Below are 20,089 nucleotides of genomic sequence, written 5' to 3'. Positions count from 1 at the left end.
GATACATATACTACATAATTGTCTTTAAACAACGGTATATTACTGGGTCTTCCAAACTCTCCACAAAAATTCTTTCCAAATTACTAACATTTTTATCAGCAATCAAAGCCGGGCTTAAAAGTTATTGTGTGAAACTGCCTGGTCTAGAGGTGGCGTGGATATGATGTGAATACTAAAAAAATTCAAAGATCTTTTGAATTACATACAATTCCTGATTCTTGCAATAGTATTAAAACATTTGACTGTTCTACACTTTATACAAGTAATCCCCATTCCAAACTAAAAGACAAATTGAAAGAGTTTGTATAGCTTTGTTTTATAAAAAAAAGAATGGCCAACGTGGATAATAGTATCTTGCCTTATGGAGGGATAAATCATACTTTGTAAAAAAAATCACTCTGATTCAAACGATAAATGCTCTAAAATTTAGATTATCAGCATGCTTGATTTCTTGATTGATAACATATTTGTTACGTTTGGAGGACTTTATTTCAACAAATAATCATCATCTCCAAAGGAACCAACTGTGCTCCTATATTCTTTCCGACTTATTCCTTTATTCTTATGAGACTTTATGCATGCAGGAACTTCTCAGGAAGGAAGAAAGAAAATATGTTAGCAGTATCCTTACTAAACCTTATCAGCATGCTTGATTTCTTGATTGATAACATATTTGTTACGTTTGGAGGACTTTATTTCAACAAATAATCATCATCTCCAAAGGAACCAACTGTGCTCCTATATTCTTTCCGACTTATTCCTTTATTCTTATGAGACTTTATTCATGCAGGAACTTCTCAGGAAGGAAGAAAGAAAATATGTTAGCAGTATCCTTACTAAACCTTCCGATATATAGATGATGTTCCTAACTATCATGAATTCCTCAATAGAGGGATGCTGCTCACAAGGAAGATGTTAGATTGTTTTGAAATTTTCGTAAATAAGAGCTAAATCTAGATAATTCAAAATTCAATCTTACCAAAACAGATTCCGTACTAATCTTTAAAATAAATTGAATTAAACATATTATTTGGAAGGAATAATTTAGAAATGCAGTCAATCTTTCGTACTAAACATAATAATCTGCTTACCCTTCCAGAGCACCTGAGATCACCCCAGTTTTGGTTGGGTTCTCATAGCTCAGTCTTTAGTTTTCTATGTTGTGATTTGTGAACTATTGTTTGTCTGATTGTTTTATTATTTTTTAATTTTTAGCTATGACATTGTCAGTTGATTTTCGATTTATTAGTTTGAAGTCCCCCTGGTACCTTTCGCCCCTCCTTAATAAACAAGAGCATTTTTTTTTTTTATGTTTATAGCTTTATAGTTGCCTGATGGATAAATTTAACATTATAATTCTTATATTATCTAACCAGTGATTTATAATTTTATAAGTACAGTTATAATAAGTCTTTAAAAATAATAAATATTGTTTTTTTTTTGTGAGTTTGCGTTTGTCAGTGTTACCGGCCGACCTTTGTGTTTAAGCAATCAACGCGCTGCATTTAGAATCATATTCAAAACAGTGTGGCTGTGGCCATTGATTGACGACCTAAATTATCCTATTGACTGGGACAGATTAGGTGAACGTTTGTCTGTAACGACCACTGATCACTATGTACTTGTTAAAGACACTTAAACTGTGGTGTCACCAAAGGTTCTCAACGCCTGAATAAAGTAATTCGAAAAACTATTCAGGATTAACACGATGTTTTGATTTATATCAATAATATGAATCAAAACATAAAGGTTATTCCTGATTAATTTTTCGAATTATTTTAATATTAAAAGCTTTAAGAACCTTTGGTGACCCCACATTTTAAATTCTATAATAAGTAAGGTGTGAGCAGTGGTTTTTACAGACACAAGTTCACCTAATCTGTCCCAGTCAATGGGATGATTTAGGTCGTCAATCAATGGCCACAGCCACACTGTTTTGAATATGATTCTACACTCCATCAGGCTTCAGCTTGTTGTAAAGTCATTTTTTAAGAAGAAAAAATAATGTCATAACAATATCACAATGTACTCGAATACGAAACGTTCATTTGGATATTTGCATATTTTCTTTGGAAAAGATGAAGTGCTTTATAATTTGAACCCAACCCCCTTTAGTATTGTCCATTATTTTCGGTTGTGTTCATGTACGTTTTATTTTTTTGTTCAATCTTAATTATTTATAAGAGGTACCACCGTCTGAAAGTACACATGTCAATTGGCGCAAAATGTCAAGGAAAGTTCAAGATCATTCTGTCTGATCATAAAGTGTAAAATTATTATATAAAATGACACTGTGACCAATGACCAGAAGTCTTCCTGATATAGAGATTTGCATAATAACTTGTTACAATATTATTTGAGGTCTGAAATGTACACCATCTGATGACATCATTAAACTAGCTATATATATAAAGATCGCTGTCCTAATATCCACAATTATTTGGAACTATCTAACCAAATCGTAAGTACGAAAAACACACATATATACTAGTATATTTCAAAGAAAAGCATATAATTCAAAGAATATTGAATGAAATAACTATTTATGAATACGAATAAAAAAAAATAAAAAAGAGGGAGAATATCGGACACTTCCAAAGTAGGGACAATGAAAAATAAGGCAATGTCTCTGAGGTCTTTTCACTTTTAAAAAGCAAACAGTGCAAGCCAAGTTTACATCAATGAAACAACCAGGAAATTATTCAGTAGATAAGCACAGCAAAATTATTATCATTGTCATTTTTTTTTTTATGATTAGTATTCTTTTGTTAATACTCAGTATCTATTTATGATTAATAAAATTTCCTTTTTGTCCAGAAAATGAGATTCATCCTTGCTGTTGCCGTAACTGTTGCCCTAGCCGCTGTTGTATCAGCAGGAGGGTACGGACACGGAGGAGGAGGATATGGACATGGAGGAGGAGGATACGGACACGGAGGTAAAGTTAGGGTTCTAAATATTTCATCGATTTGTCATCTGTATCATATCTATAATTATCTGACACAAAAGAAATACATTCAAAGATCATTTCATACACATTCTGTTATTCCTATGTTCATGATAGTTATAAATGAATATTCGTGAACCTTGCAAATTTGAATTAAACGAGTAACAATGATTTTTAACAGCGTGTATTTAAATTAAATGAAATAGATGCAAGATAAATATATATAGTACCCTTTAGATATTAAAAAAAACTTCTTGAGTTTCTTTGAGAGGTTGGTTAGTATTTATCTACCGGGCAATTGTTATCACTTTAGGAAAGCTCAATGCCATAGGAGGGGGGGTGCCGATTTTGGACATACATATATATTTGCACATGTTCTAGGAACGTGATCTTAATATTTGTTGTTGAAGAAAATATCTGATGACCCACTTGAATTAATTATTTAACAGGACTAGCATTGAACAACCTTGTAAACTTCGCTGATTTAAATATGCATGAAGTTCGAAACGAAAAGCTACTCATTTGTGATGGTTGGTTTCAAATTATTAAGTGATTTTGAATTATTAATGTAATAAGAACTTATATATTTTTTTTCAGGATATGGCGGTAAAGGATATGGAAAGGGATACGGTGGCGGATATGGCGGTGGATATGGTGGTGGAAAGGGGTACGGTGGTGGATATGGAGGATTCTCCGGAGGATACGGTGGAGGCATGGGAGGTGGATATTACGGTGGAATGAGTGGATCTTATGGAGGATTAGGTGGATCCTATGGTGGATCTTATGGTGGATCATATGGCGGATTAGGTGGATCTTATGGTGGTATGAGTGGATCATATGGTGGATTAGGTGGATCTTATGGTGGATTAGGTGGATCCTATGGTGGATTAGGTGGATCTTATGGTGGATTAGGTGGATCTTATGGTGGTATGAGTGGATCTTATGGAGGTTTAGGTGGAGCTTACGGTGGTTTGAGTGGATCTTATGGTGGATTAGGTGGATCTTACCCATCAGCTGGTGGATCTTATTACCAAGGCCAATCCTCATATCCAGGATCATCCATGCCAATTTATTAAATGACATCAAATCAGAACAATAGAAATTATCGTCACAAATGAGGATCAAGAAGTGGAATGCATATGGCGTTTTCATAACTTGTTGATACTAACCTTTGGGATAAGGAAAAAACATTAGACAAAATTTAACTTTCAGAATATGAAAGTATGGATGGGAATAAAAAATAAATAACCTTTTAAAAAAGAAAGAGAAAAAGATGAATTAACTTGAAAATTACCTCTTTTCAGCATTCAATATAAATAAAAGATTCACTCGAATGAAGAGCAAATTAGCTTTTAGTAGCATATTTAGAAAGAAAATATGTTGCTTTTTAATTCGATGCCTACATTGATGGATATGCAAGTTGAATAAACATAAGGGCTTATTCTAAATAACGTATATTGATAGTTTATAAATTAAACTTACCATCGTTAATACACCATATTAAACTGTACTATAGAAGACTTCGGAAATTTGTTAAGAATCGGATGAAAAACTATGATCTTTTTAATACCAAACAAAAAAATCAAGCATTATATTTTTAGCATATCTTATTATAAATGTTCATTTCAAAATACTTTGAATACTGAATCTTTTATAAAGTAATTTTATAAGCCTTGATTAACTTCCATTAAAAAGGTAAAAAAAAACACCAATATGGTTTTAATTCTAACCTTTAACATGCTTTCTAACATGTAAATCTTATAAAGAGAACGTAAAATTTGTCGAAATAGAAAAGAATTATATTTGAATTCGGTTGTACTTATAACAATATTTATTTACTCCTCCTAGATCTTAATAAATGATTTGCTCATTTACAACTGAAAAAGACGCATATGGCTCAATACCTAGATTATTCTTTGTTTAATACTCAGTATCTATTTATGATTAATAACATTTATTGTATGCATTGTATTTAGTCATGTACATACAATGTATATTGCTATTATTGGTTTTAACATCGTTTATGAAGAATATTTGGAGAAATGAATCAATTAAAAATTTTGAAAGAGTAATACATGTTAGTTGTATTTGTGTGCCGAAATGCGGAGCATTAAAACAGTCTTTTAAAGCCGACCACACGAGATATGTTTTACTCATTGTTGAAGGCCGTACGGTTGGCTATAATTGCTTACACATCCACTTCATTTGTATTTTGGTCTCATTTGCAATCATACCACATCTCCTTATTTTTAATTATATTGTTGGAAATTATTAAATATCAGTCCAAAAAAATATAGTGAACTTTGTTACTTCTCTGTGGTGGTCTTTCGTGGTCAGTTGTGATAATAACATTCTCTGATGTTGAATTATAACATTGCTAAATAAAAAGTCACATCGAGAGTAGTAAAAACAACTTTGTTTAAAAAGCTTAAAAACACATGAACTGAGAATTACAAATATTAAACACGGAGAATATAAAATATATAGTTATTGTGTTGTAAAATGTTCGAAAATGAACATCGAAAACTGTAAATTACACAATAATTATACAAATTTACAGAATAAGAAAACAAATTTACAGAATACGAATTTAAATTACACACACTCTAAACAGATGAAAAGTACATATTGATATATAGGTATTGAAAATTACAGACTGAAATTTGTAATTTCATGCGCACTTACTCATTAGTATACATAGGATTAGTTCAGAATGTGTTTTGGGGTTGCCAATACAATTTTGTCAATATAACTGAACTATAAACATGCAATTGTTATCCTTCATTTCGGACTCTAAATGCTTTTAACAAGGGTAAGGAATGAGATGGATTTAATTGTTTTCCCTTGATAAGGCGAGCATTTGGTATGATATATTATGGCAAGCCGTTCTCGTCAAAACTATGTTTAAACCATTTTTCGAAAAATTTACACACTGAGAATTACAACAAAGCACACTGAGAATTAAAAACTTCAAAACACACACTGAGAATTGAAAAAAACACACTGAGAATTGAAAATTACACACTGAGAATTAAAAATTTACACACTGAGATTTCATAAAGACGCACTGAGATTACAAAAATGAAAAACGCACACTGAGAATTGAAAATTACACACTGAGATTTCAAAAAGACACACTGAGAATAAATAAACTGAAAACACACACTGAGAATTTAAAATTACACACTGAGAATTCAAAATTACACACTGAGAATTTAGAATTACACACTGAGAATTTAAAATTACACACTGAGATTTGTGCGCACTTTTTATACGCACATATCTAATTAGCATACTGAATCTATTACAAGCTTAAAACAACAAGGGGACATAACTCGTTAGTCTTTCGATTTGGTTCCAAATTATTAATAAAAAAAACTTTAGAAATACAAGAACAAGAAAAATACCCACTTACTCTTATTACAAAATATAACCAAATGATGAAAAACTTTATTAAAATTATAAGAAAACATTGGAACAATCTGCAAAAGAATACAGCGAAATTTTTACTCTCTCCTCTCGTCCAAGGAAAGTGTCTATTATAGCATATAAACGTAACAAAAATATAAAAGATTAACTAGCGAAATCAGGAAAACAGTTGGAAGACTTTTGAAAAGGGACCCATGTTTAATTACTGGTAGTAATGATCTGAATTATAGGCAACAAACTAGCTTATGAATATAAGCGATGTTAAGTCTTGAAATTTATTACGAATGTTGGTTGAAGGAATCGCATTTCATTATAATCACAAGAGTTCTTGAGATCAAGATATTAATCTGTTGAATTATTCATCTCATGAATATTCATTAGTAATTTGCATATTAATCTCAGTGTGTATTTTTGAAATCTCAGTGTGTATTTTTGAAATCTCGGTGTGTAATTAACAATTCTCAGTGTGTGTTTTTCAATTTATTTCATCTCAGTGTGTCTTTTTAAAATCTCAGTGTGTAATTTTGAATTCTCAGTTTGTGTTTTTTATTTTTTTAAATCTCAGTGTGTAATTTCGATTTCTCAGTGTGTTATTTTAGGTTTTTAAATTAAATTTTTTTCGAAAAAAGGGTTTAAACATAGTTTTGACGAGAACGGCTTGCCATAATATATTACCAGATAGAGATAGGGTTATATTTTGTAGCTTTAGAACTGGTTATCATAGATTACCATTCGAAACTGGCCTTTTATAGCTGACTGCGGTATGGGCTTTGCACATTGTTGAAGGGGCCGTCCGGTGACCTATATCTGTTAATTTCTGTGTAATTTGGTTTCTTGTGAAGAGTTGTCTCATTGGCAAATCATATCACATCTTTTTTTATATATAAAGGTGCAATTTGACTGAATTATCATAATTTTTCTTTTCAAATTCAGTGTATCAAAAAAAAAAAACGGCCTTAAATCATACACTGTCCTTTACTAAAAAGACTCTATTTTGTTAGATGATTAAAAGTTGCGTGTTTTTTTAGTTATCATATTGAAACTTATCATTTTTTACCTGGGAGGGGTGGGCTGGTCATTTTGAAATCAAACATATAAAATTTCTTGATCCCCCCCATATTTCACAATTTTTATTTGATCCCCCCAGTAAAAACATTTAAAAAAATTGATCCCCCCTCTATTTACATACGAACATTTTAACATCTAAAACACTTGTAATTTCACGAAAATATTGAAAATGACAACATATTTGAGGAAAAATTGTCTTGAAATAGGGCTCTTCCATAAGGGATTTTCCATGAATATAAGTAGGAAGAACAAACCAGTGCTTTTAGTAGTTTTTTCTGACTTTTTTTTCTAATTTCCTATATTGTGCTATAAAAAAAACTTGATCCTAAGTAACTCAAAAAATTACTTTTTGAAACAATAACAACACATTATTTATTAAGAGGAATCTATTATATGAACGCTGCTTAACCTTAAGCTTTACGTAAAAAGTAAAATCACAAAAATACTGAACTCAGAGGAGAATCCAATCGGAAAGTCCATAATCGCATGGCAAAATTAAATGACAAAACACATCAAAAACGAATATATTTTGATTTGACTGTTGTAATGTTCTTCTAGACATTTTGTCTCTTGAAGTATGCAAAATACTTATTTTCATGTGTAATTATCCCCCTACTTTGAATTTATAAAAACAATTGAACCCCCCTTTTCCACATACAGTAAAAAACTTGACCACCCCTGTATTTTGACCAGCCCCCCTCCCAGATAAAAAATGATAGGTCCCTTAAAATTAACAACTCGAGTTAATTGAATTACGACAAGCATAATGTAAAGTCTGGCTCATATTATTATGTACATATTTTTTACGCCACTTTCAGCGGTAATGTTTTATATCGTGGAGGTAAGATTTTATTGGCTGAGGAAGCCGGGATGACCGGAGAAACCACCGATCTTCGGTAGAAAAACTGACAATCCTTGTCATTCAATATTGAAGTCGAACATACCTGCAAGAAGACATGCATGTTAAAGCTATACGGTCACCGTACGGCCTTCAACAATAAATACAACCTATACAATGAAGGTCCAGTCATGACATAATGTGTAACAATTCTAACGGGGAAATCTTAGACTTGGTGTTATTTAAAATATTGTTATACAGTTATATCTGAAAGTAGTAAAACATACTAATACGACAGACAACAGACAACATCCCCCCAAAAAACCAACAACAAACAACTGAGTTACAGGCTTTAGACTTTGGACAGAGACATGAAGCATACGACGGGGTAAAACATTGATCACGAATACTCCTTATACTGATCTGGTTTTGGACAGTTTTGTAATAGCCCAACATCTTAAGAACAACTGTGAATTTCAATTTGGTAAGGCTTTACTAATCAGATTGGTGCAAAGCATAAACAAAAATCTATGATCTTGCACAGATACTGAAAGCTAGTACAAAGCCTATCAGTACTAATCAATGAATTATTGCAGTCATTATGCTCTTCAAATTTTATTTGAAATCAAATCTCAACTCGCTCATTTTTAATTCTTTGTCGCGTCGTTTCTTTCAGACTAATATATCAATCAGTACACATCCAACAGATTTTGCATGCATAAACGTCATAAACAGTATAAGGATAGCATGAAATTATGCATTGTCAAAATATAAACCTCGACAAAATTTAGGACAAGAATTGTTTATGGCTGTACAACAATGCACATTTAGTTATGTTTTATTTGTTAAAAACAAGTGCGGACACAGATCAGTGTGGATAGTTGTAGTTTTGTTTGAGTTATAGTACTTTGTGACATATATATTGATATACTGTTCCCACAAGGCCGTAACTACCCTTGAGGCAAGTGAGGCAATTGCCTCACTAAAATTTCGACACTGATTATTTTTTTTATACATATATATAAATATAATAGTCATTTGTTGTTCTGTCTCAACCTTAATTTCTATAACTTGTTATCATTCCTTTTTAACTATTCTTCCTGGATATAACTCAGCATCTCCACGGGTGATGTTTCTCGATTACATTAATCTATAGTAACGATAATCATCATGGATCTCTGGTTAAAACAGGCTCTTGCAGAAAAAGGAAAAGCGACACTGAAGGTAAAGAAGGAATAAACTATTTTTTTTGTGAACAGAGTCTGAGTATTGCATATAAATTCTTCATTATAACAATCCAAAAACGATAAATAGACTGACAAATCAAGTACTGGGCTTCGCAAGGGGGCAGTCCTGTCTGCGTATTCATTTCTCCGTTTCACCAACTTTTGACAAATCAAGTACTGGGCATCGCAAGGAGGCAGTCTCTGTCTGCGTATTCATTTCTCCGTTTCACGAACTTTAATCTTTCTCTTTACAGATAAATAAAATATAAATAATATGAAACATGCATGGATTAGTTTTTATCCATGTTTCTTTAACCTTAAAAATTGAAAGAATATCCCATATTCCAATTTGATATTATTGAGGAATGGTAGAACCTTTAACGCAGGATTTTGTCTTTATTTATTCGGGACTACGGAATTTCGTTTTCTTATATTCGGGGTTTCGGAATCGGACACCCCCAACCCCTAACCTCTAAATTTATAGATTCTGGAACTAAAATACCACCGACTATTTCCAGAAATAATTTGAAATTACGGACCTACATGTAAACGTCAAAAACTCAATTCAAATTCCCCTGTACCCATATCATATATACTTACTCTATAGATAGAATCATATACATGTATCTTACCTCATTCTATCCCTAGTTTGTCTACTCTATGTCAGCATAAAAGCGAGTTTAATATTTTGTAAATGCGACTGTATGATGGTGCTTACAGGAAAGCTTAATTACCTTTTGCAAACAAAACTGTTACTACCGATGCTGCTACCAAATTGCTGATGGAGAAGGAATTGGAAGAAGACATTGATCATTGTGTTGATGATAATGACTGTGCTACGTTTAGAAACACAGAATTCCCTGAAACGACTGAAAACTTGGAAAAGAGCATGCATGAGTGGCGAGAGATTGTGCGGTCTTGCCATGCTCCATGTTCATCACGATAAGGATATCAGCAAACCAAATTATGATTCTGAAACGATTTTACTGAACCGACCATAGAAAAAAATGGAAAACTCTGCTGAATCGATGTTTGTTTTATGTTCTGGCAGCAGACTCAAATTGATATTTGGATGATTATCTTACATGTATAAATATTTAAGGTGGTATACCTAACACTACAGGGAGATAACTCTGTAAAATCAGCTAAACGTTTTAATTACGTTGTGCTGTTAAGGGAATATTAAGCTTCTCAATGATCAAAATAAGTGTTTCTCAAACTGCTATATAACCAGTGTAAATTTTCTGATAAAACGGTTGGTTCAAATTTTTTGAAATTTTTAAATATATTTTTGTTAGAGGGTCAAAGTAAATACTTTGTTAAAATTTTATGAAAATTAAACGAGCCAAATTTATTTTAGTTAAGGTGTTGGGTACCACCTTAAATAAAGTTGTTAAAAATTTGATGTTAGTAAAAGTCTTAAAATATGAAAAATTTATATAAAAAGTGTCCATTTCAAAACATTATCAAACTCTCTAAAATTCCTAGAAATGCAGGATTTATCACCATTCATTTCATACCCTCCAAAAAAAATTTCGCCTCGCTTCGCTCGGCTCAATTATTTTGCCTCCGCACTAAAATAAGAGGCCTAGTTACGGCCTTGTCCCAGCTTTCATTCTAAGATACAATTACATTGCAAGATACCGATAATAAAATTATGAGGGTATCACTACATGTACTATATTTGTTATTTTTTTTAACAGAAATAACAGGTAGTTCTACTTGAATTTGTGGGCCTATACTACAATATATATAGGAAGATGTGGTATGAGTGCCAATGAGACCACTCTCCATCCAAGTCACAATTCATAAAATTAAACCATTATAGGTCAAGGTACGGTCTTCAACACGAAGTCTAGGCTCACACCAAACAGCAAGCTATAAAGGTCCCCAAAAATTACTAGTGTAAAACCGTTCAAACGGGAAAACCAACGGTCTAATCTATATAAAAAATAAATGTTTCAGTTATTCAAGTTTTAGTTATATGTTTGAGACAGTTTCAAAGTAGAGGCTATGGTATGTGTTTGCATTACTAATATGTTTCTTAGTGGACTTATGATCCCCATCTTTGATTTTATTTTATAAGCATCAAAAAAGTCAAATCTTGTGTAATTTCAGTGAACATCTTAATTTTTTTTCTGGCTAGACCCACAAGGCTTGGTAGACAATATGTAAAAGAAAACAGTACCAATTTTAAATTATAAAAAATTTAAAAAAAAACCAACAACATACATCATAAATGCGTTGCAATTGTCAAGTAAAAAAAAAAGATAAATTGTGTTGAGTAAAAGAAGTATATTTTAATTGAATTTGGAACGAAAACTTAGTGAATAATTTTGTTGTTGAAGTAAAAAGAATAACAACGATCTTACCAAAAAATCAACATTTATTCTTCTATTTTCATCCTTATTTTCATGGAAGAGGTTGTTTATCTATTCATGATAAAACTATTTTACTAAAAATGTTTATGTTCAGCAAGGTAAGGTAAATTTCATAGCATGTTAAACCTTGCGAGTTTCGCCCCTTTACATATAAATGAAAGGACGGCCAATTGTACTTTGGACTGTCCAGTTATCAAGTAACAGATAGTTTATACAAGGCCAAACACATAGAAATATAGTTAATTTAATAGCAGCTTTCTTTATTAATTTATGGATCCAGCATTTTTCTTTTTAGTTAAAGAAAGGGTTTTTCAATCATTCACTGTCCATCACATTTTTCCCTGTTTGTATAGCAATCACGAACACTAAAGATAAAACACATACAAACGTCGAAATTTAATTTATTTAAAAAAAAATGTAAACCCTGAACTCAAAACGACAAAGTCTAAAAAACAACACATCTGAGACCGACAGAAATAAGATGAACACTATGTATAAATTTCCAGAATACCGGTATCTCATTGACGGATTAGTCTCAATTTTCTCCTATTTTATTTATTTCTTTATTTTCCTAGTTGTCCAACGATTTTTTTTAGATCCTATCTCTTTTGTATTGTGGAGAACTACGTTAGAAATGTAGAATTAGGAAACATTAACAACTGTGTAGGGTAATTCTCAATTTCATGTTAACATAATGTATCTATAAAAGAATAATCTTTGGTTGCTTTTTCTAACATCGTTTTAGATAAAACTGTCACTCTCTTTTAAAGCAAAATTATTTACAAAATATTGCAGTTCATTTGACTCACTTTTCAAGTATCCTAATTAGCAAATTTACCTGACGATATCTGGATATGGGTATTTAGCCGGGATCTTAACACGTACTTGTGATTTGTTTAAAACCGGTTTTAACGAAGAAATGTCGAAATGTTCAGAACTTAATTTAATCTGTTTTTGAGTAAGATGGTGCAAGCATACGATTTTTATTGCGTCTTACACTTTGAGAAGCGAATAATCTTTAGCTACTTTATTTAAACATTGTGTAAAAACGTTAATTATGAGCTATGAAAGTCAAGTGGCTCAAGCATTTTACTGAGGAAGTTTTAAAAAAATGCAAATAAATATTTCAAGGCCGTAGCTAGGGTCTTTTAAATAGTGAGGCGAGATCCATTCGCCGAGCGGAGCGAGGCGAAAAAAATTTGGCAGGGGGTCTTGGGGCCTTAAAAGGCCCCCAAGAAGCTCTGGGGTAAATTGTGCAAAATCCTGCTATCTGGGCGTTTCCTGGGCCTATATTAGTGATATCGATCATATGGGTTTCATGTGCCATAAAAGTGATAAAACATTTTCTTTTAAGGGGGGGGGGGGGGGTATGGTTACTTATGTGTAAAATGAATAAATTGGAACCTCTTTATCTGGTAAATTATAAATGTGGTACTGTTTACAAATGCGCAATTATGTGCATTTTTATGTCATATGTAGATATTATCGGCGATTATGGCAAATAGAAAAACTGTCAGAGAAAAAAGATAAATAAAATAAAAACAAGACTTGTGGTCATTAAACTGTTTCTTCCAAAAATCAAAATTTCACACATTTATAAGGGCCTATATTTCATTTAAGTGAAATCTTCTAGTCAAATGTCAGCTTTCCAATCCGTCTGTGTCCAGTTCTATCGAATCTTAGTAGAATATCCTCCCGTGAAACATCCTTGTCCCAGTGAGTGTGAAGCATTGCCAGTCCACAAAGGCGTTCCTCACCCATTGTGGATCTTTCCCAAGTCTTCAGTCTACGAAGTCCTGAAAAGGACCTTTCACAACAAACGCTGGTGACACGCATTGTCAACAGTAGCACAAATATCCGTCTGATATTTGGATAAAAGTCTTGATGTGCCTGTTTCAAAGAAGATTTGAGTGGACCTGGTAATTTGGCCTTAGGGATGTCAGAAAATTTAACCTTCCACCTTGTCACTTCTTGTTCCCATGTACAAATGTATTTACATCTGGCAGATCCGGAGAATAAACTTGAAGCAATTCGTCTTGTATGGTATCATTAAGATTTGCCAATTTTGATGGAACCAAGTCTTAGTACGGACCTGTTAGGGCCAAAGTAACAACTAGAAACTGCGTCTATGAGACAAAGGATGACCCTCCCGTACTGCATATTTGACATTATATGGACCTAAACCAAGAACTTAACCAAAGTGTGACGGAAAGACGTACGGACGGACAAGGGTACCTCTATATGTCCCGTCGACATATGAAGTCGGGTCAGAAAAATTAATGGAATATTAAGTGATACCCCGCCACATTATATCTTTTTTATTTTATTGATTTCAATGGCAGATCCAGAATTTCCGAGAAATAACGGGAGTTGCAGTTATTAGGTTTGGACCCTGCGGCCATGCCTAGTCATTGAGTCCTTACATAATCACTCATATTTTATTAAAACTAATACCTGCACTGCTTCTTTTTCTACATGATCCTGTTTTAAGCCACAGATCCATGTTTAACGTTCATTGATCACGTTCGATTTCATGACCTATTGATAATTATTGATTCTGAAACTGACACTGATAAATTCCTGACACGATTAGAATTTTCGGGATATTCAGAATCTATTAATTTACCGGGCTATATACGATGATTGTAATCAAATAACGTACCCGTCGTCTTTTAGGATTAGTTTTGGTCATCGCTCATTATTTGGATATATAAATGATTTTTTTTTAAACATCAATACCATACTTGGTCATTTTTTTAGTGAGGCATTTGCCTCACTTGCCTCAATGGATGCTACGGCCTTGTATTTTAACAGTGGGTTAGATTTCATTAGTCTTTACTATCTATAGATTAACAACTTTTGGTTATATTTATAATTTAGAATCATCATTGAAGGTGGAGCGCGATTGCACAGTTAATTAATTATATTGATGTGCCATTTGTATGCAAGAGTGACATTCCGTTGTATTATGTGCCAATTCGAAAAAGTTATGCGAGTATTGTCTCCCTTTAACAGGTTCATTATTTCATAATTAAGTTTAGGTTTCTGATATAAATTTGAATAGTTACAAAATGTATCAATTCAATATATTTCAGTTTTTGTTATTGGTGTATCAAAAACATTGATGTACGAATATAATTTCATAAATTTGAAACGTTTAAAATGATTACATACCAATATAAAGAACCGTTCATCATTTTTTAAAAAGACTATGATTGACATCCGTATTATTTCAAAACACAGTCACGTCTCAGTCATTACAGCTGAACGGACGTGCTGGGCCAGCTCTCCTTTACCCGCTATCTTTATGAGGGTTTACAGTTAGATATCAACGACTTACTACTTAAGATGACAGAAACCGATCCATGCCGTACAGATAGACGTAGCGGTTGGCGTACCCGCGTTAACATGCACTTCAAAACCATTGTATTATGGGGAGTGTTATGCCGATTAACGTCCGAGGGCTGTATCCTAGGCTGTTGGGTGATACGACCTTCATTTCACTGCCTCACGGCTTTGGTCCTGATAATGCTTCCTGTCATCTTTCGAACTACGTCCGAGATCATCTACCAGTACTCCATCATCGAGGCTAACGGGCTGCCAAGCTGACCAAACTGGCCCTGAAAGCAGCCGTTAGTGAAGAATAAACAACAAAATAGTCAAAAACCAAAAACAACTCACCAAAACCAAGATGGCGGCCTCCATATTGCGACCTCCACTACTTGTTCCTGACCCATGGCTCCAGAATATTTAAAGCTCACCAAACGCCTTCGGGCACGAGCCGACCGTGCGAGGGCTGAAAGGCCAGTCAAGGTCGTTAAACACCACCACATATATATATATCGTATTATTTATCTTACATCCCAGCTCCTTTGTTCTAACAGGGGTGATCTGAGCCGGATCACACCTACCAGATCACCCCAGTTTAAGTTTCTTTGTTATGCATGCTTTCCTTTGTTCTGTAACATTTTGGCGGGAATGTCAAATCCAGTATAAAACTTATAATTAATTATACGGAGAAGACTATCTATCAAAATTCACGCAGAAAAAATCAAGTGTATATGCTGGGATTCGAACTCAAGACCTTTAGCATATCAAGCCACGACACATACCACTTCACCAAGACGACTGGATACGAACTTTCAGAAATTTAACATACTTAAAGGAAGCAAGATATTTTTATAACTGGGGCGAGTTGGCAGACCTTTACTCAGTGGGGTTAAACCCTTTTCGTTTAATTAATGAGTTGTCAGACTGATTGTTCAATTTGATTTTACACTTTTTTAAAGTTGGGCGAGTCGGTTACAAGAGTGGGCGATTTTTTCATAAAGTGGCGATATAGTGTGGGCCGATTGGCCAGTGGGGCGAGTTGACATTGTTTGATATCTACTCATCGTGTTAGGGGGTCATAAAGGGTATACATCATATAGTAATATATAAAGTATATAATAATGGTTGTGTGGCGTTCTAAACTAGATTTTATGAATTGTAAATGGTTTTTCGTCTAATCTAAAACAGCTGGGATGTAAAATAGTTATCCCATTCGGACTTGGTGTGTCAGTGTAAGATCACCCTCTGGCCTCCGGCCATCGGGATGATCTTACACTGACACACCGCGTCCTTATGGGATAACTATTAATTCCCTTCATGATAGATTGATTGGGAAATGAACCGGAGTTATCTAAAGGTAATCACAGAGAGGGACTAGCAAGCAATTTTTAATTGTAGCATATTTAACGTTAAAACAACTTTCCACTGTAAACAAATGTTACTTTATACAAATATAAGGACCTTGTTAGCTAAATCTACAAATTTTATTAGATATTATGAATTTTTATTACAATAGATTAATATGCTATCCTAATTAGAAGATTAATTCAATGAAACCCCCGATGTGCTCTAAATGACTAACTTTATTTACAGCTTTTGAAATATCGTGGTCTTATAAAAACAAGGATTGTTTTGTTTGGTCCTAAAAGCGAAAATCCTTAATACAACCCCAATCAGTGTATAGATTACCTATTTGTCATTGATTTCGAAAAATGCATATAGGTTGAGCAATTAACCTTTGTTATTTCGTATTTCAATATGTAAAGCATCCATTCCTCTCTATCTGGAATTTTGACACCTAAATAAATAAGTTTCTGCTCTAAAAAAATCAAATATATCTTGGATCTCGTATTTATAATTAAATATTTTTGGTAATGCATTTCTCTCTATTTTTAAGCGCACCTGAATAAATAAGTTTTGAACTACAGAGAATTTAGATCTTTTTGAGAAATCTGAGGATAAGGTAGCTCTATGGTGATGGTAATTGTTCTGAAAAAAATCAATGATATCTTGGACTCATCTAGTATAATTCTTTTTTTTTATTTCAATTTTTTTTTTTACCGTAAACTTATATATAATTTCACTAAAATAATGGTAGATGTAAAATATATGCTATATTTGTTATTAGGTCTTATCTCATGATATTACATTATTACATAAAATGACACAGTGACGGCTGACCAGAAGTCGTCCTTAATGAAATAATTTGCATAATAACGTGTTACAATATTATTTGGGTCTAATATATTATACCTGATAGGATGACATAATAAACCACCTATATATATAAAACACCTATCACATTATCTTCACCAATTAAGAAAAAACTAACCACAAAGTAAGTACAAAAAATATGATTATTCCAATTTCAATGTTAATAACCTGTAATAAATATGAACTATGATAGTACGTTCTTAAAAATCATTTCTAGTTAATTTTATTTTATTGAGTTTTAATTATTTTTTATTTGTTGATTTTGTTAAAAAATGAGAGAAGTAAAAATCGGGCAAACTATTTAGAAAATTGCATCTAATGAATAAAATATGTTATTTTTTTTGTTTAGAAAATGAGATTCATCCTTGCTGTCGTCGCTACTGTTGTCCTAGCCGCTGTTGTATCAGCAGGAGGATATGGTAAAGGACATGGAGGTAAGGATATGACTATTAAAATTTCACCTTAAAATGCAATTGTTACGCTTTTTGTACTTTCTATTCGAATTTATTTGTTTGTATGGTATTACACAATCGGTTTGTTATAGTTTAGATGAATGTACATACTGATTGCTGATATGACGGTTGCTTTATAAATACTTCAATGTTATCTGAGTTTTATCTATAAAGCTTTTGACTAGACAAAAATGACACAGAAATTAACAACCATAGGTCACCGTACGGCCTTCAACAATGAGCAAAGCCCATACCGCATAGTCAGCTATAAAAAGCCCCGAAATGACAGTGTAAAACAATTCAAACGAGAAAACTAACGGCCTTATTTATGTTCAAAATATGAACCAAAAACAAATATGTAACACGTAAACAAACCTTTAATTACAGGCTCCTGACTTGCATGTTCATAATATACTAAATATATGTTCACATTGTAATTAATAGAAAACAAAAAAAATGGGAATTTTTTAAATAAAGAAGAAGGGATAAAAAAAGATATTTTCCTGTCCCCAAGTACCTATTCTTGAAATTCTCAAGTCATTAAATCTTCCTACAACATTTTACATACTTTCAACCACGCTCTGAATGACCCCGATTTCGCGGGTGTGTTCTAGTGACTATTGAAGATTCATGACTGAAAACGTTTTTGTACGTGCATTACCGACGTTATTTCAGCTACTATTTTTTTTATATTATGTAAATCTTAATTTATTGAACAGAGCTTTGATTGAACAGCCTTGTCCAGCGAAAACCTTTGCATTTTTATTATGTTTCATCATCTACTTAGAATAAAGTGAATTTCAGTTAGTTTTCAAAACCATTTTTTTTTTGTCTTTTTAGGATACAACGGATATGGCGGAAAAGGATACGGTGGACATGGTGGTGGATACGGAGGATATGAAAAGGGATACGGTGGTGGATATGGAGGACACTCTCTAGGTCATAGTGGTGGATATAGTGGAGGATATGGGGGAAGTATGGGAGGATATGGTGGCAGTATCGGAGGATATGGTGGTGGATATGGTGGAAGTATGGGAGGATATGATGGAAGTATGGGAGGATATGGTGGAAGTATGGGAGGATACGGAGGAAGCATTGGAGGTTATCATGGTGGATCAGGAAGTGGATCTTATGGAGTATTAGGTGGATCTTATGGTGGTATGAGTGGATCTTATGGTGGATTAGGTGGATCTTATGGTGGTATGAGTGGATCTTATGGTGGATTAGGTGGATCTTATGGTCAAGCTAGTGGTTCATACTACCCATCTGGTGGAATATCCAAGTCAATTTATTAAGTGACTTTAAATAAAAACTGTAGAAATCATATTATCAAACAAAGTGAGATGTCCACCCTTTATTTCATAGGGATAAAATCATATTAAACAAAAAAGTCGCCACAAACAAATATGTGTAATTTATAAAACATAAACAATTGAAATAGAATTGAAGTTTACCTAATAGGAACAACATGAATTTTTAATAATCATTAACGTGTTTTTAATCTTTTGAAGAGCGACGTAAAAATAAATTGAAACGGAATTAAATTTATATTTAAATACAGTGCGCTTTAAAAAAAAAATATTCATGTTCTTTTTAGATTTTGATTGTTGTTTCACTTACTGACAATTGATACCGAAAACAAAGTGACTCAAATTCCGTAAACTTAAAGTCAGAATTGTGTATTTATTGAATAATGTATTCATTTTTACTGTTGCATTACTTATGAAAAATATTCAAATAGAATAAAGGAAGATGTATCAAAGATTCGATGAAGAGCACATATATGTTGTTTTTGTTTGTCATTTAGTTCGGGAATTTTATAAATGCATGGCTCTTGAATGTCTTGTAGTGCAGCGATATAGTAGTGTGAAACAATTGTTGTTGTTCATTTAACGAAAATCATTCTGAATAACCTAAGAGTTGCCCTTACATGATGTATACTTAGTTAACAGAACTTTTATAAAGTATTGGATGAAAATTTGGTTAAACCAAGGAAAATTGAATATTCAGAGTGTCAAACAGGTGGGCGGTTGGTTGGGCAACAAGCTTTCTAAAAGCAGTAAAATCCCATGAGAGATAACTGAAGAGAAATATTGGACAACTTAATGCATATCTATACCGAGCTAAGACCTTAACGAATCGTCTGACCAATCTTACATTCCGGTAGCTGCAGTAGATCTCACGACACACTGATGATATTGTAC

The 20,089-nt window shown here is 32.9% G+C and overlaps 2 protein-coding genes across 3 annotated transcripts; both read left to right on the top strand.

The window, feature by feature from the left end:
* Positions 1 to 2,359: 2,359 nt before the first annotated feature.
* Positions 2,360 to 5,019, top strand: LOC143069280 (uncharacterized). 2 transcript variants are annotated; one of them, XM_076243832.1, is made up of 3 exons: positions 2,360 to 2,461; positions 2,818 to 2,938; positions 3,545 to 5,019. In XM_076243832.1, the coding sequence occupies exons 2-3, from the start codon at positions 2,821 to 2,823 to the stop codon at positions 4,021 to 4,023; spliced, it is 597 nt and encodes a 198-aa protein (XP_076099947.1). In that variant the 5' UTR covers positions 2,360 to 2,461; positions 2,818 to 2,820; the 3' UTR covers positions 4,024 to 5,019. The 2 variants fall into 2 exon arrangements, with proteins under 2 accessions (XP_076099947.1, XP_076099948.1); XM_076243833.1 differs by having other exon boundaries at positions 2,448 to 2,465.
* Positions 5,020 to 17,478: 12,459 nt separating this feature from the next.
* On the top strand, positions 17,479 to 19,663 carry LOC143069279 (uncharacterized). The gene is made up of 3 exons (XM_076243831.1): positions 17,479 to 17,557; positions 17,783 to 17,867; positions 18,726 to 19,663. Exons 2-3 carry the CDS (start codon positions 17,786 to 17,788, stop codon positions 19,178 to 19,180), a joined length of 537 nt encoding a protein of 178 aa, XP_076099946.1. The 5' UTR covers positions 17,479 to 17,557; positions 17,783 to 17,785; the 3' UTR covers positions 19,181 to 19,663.
* Positions 19,664 to 20,089: the final 426 nt, after the last annotated feature.

This window comes from Mytilus galloprovincialis, chromosome 3, assembly GCF_965363235.1.
Source record: "Mytilus galloprovincialis chromosome 3, xbMytGall1.hap1.1, whole genome shotgun sequence".
Taxonomy (NCBI): Eukaryota; Metazoa; Mollusca; class Bivalvia; order Mytilida; family Mytilidae; genus Mytilus; species Mytilus galloprovincialis.
This window is presented reverse-complemented; position numbering and strand designations above follow the sequence as displayed.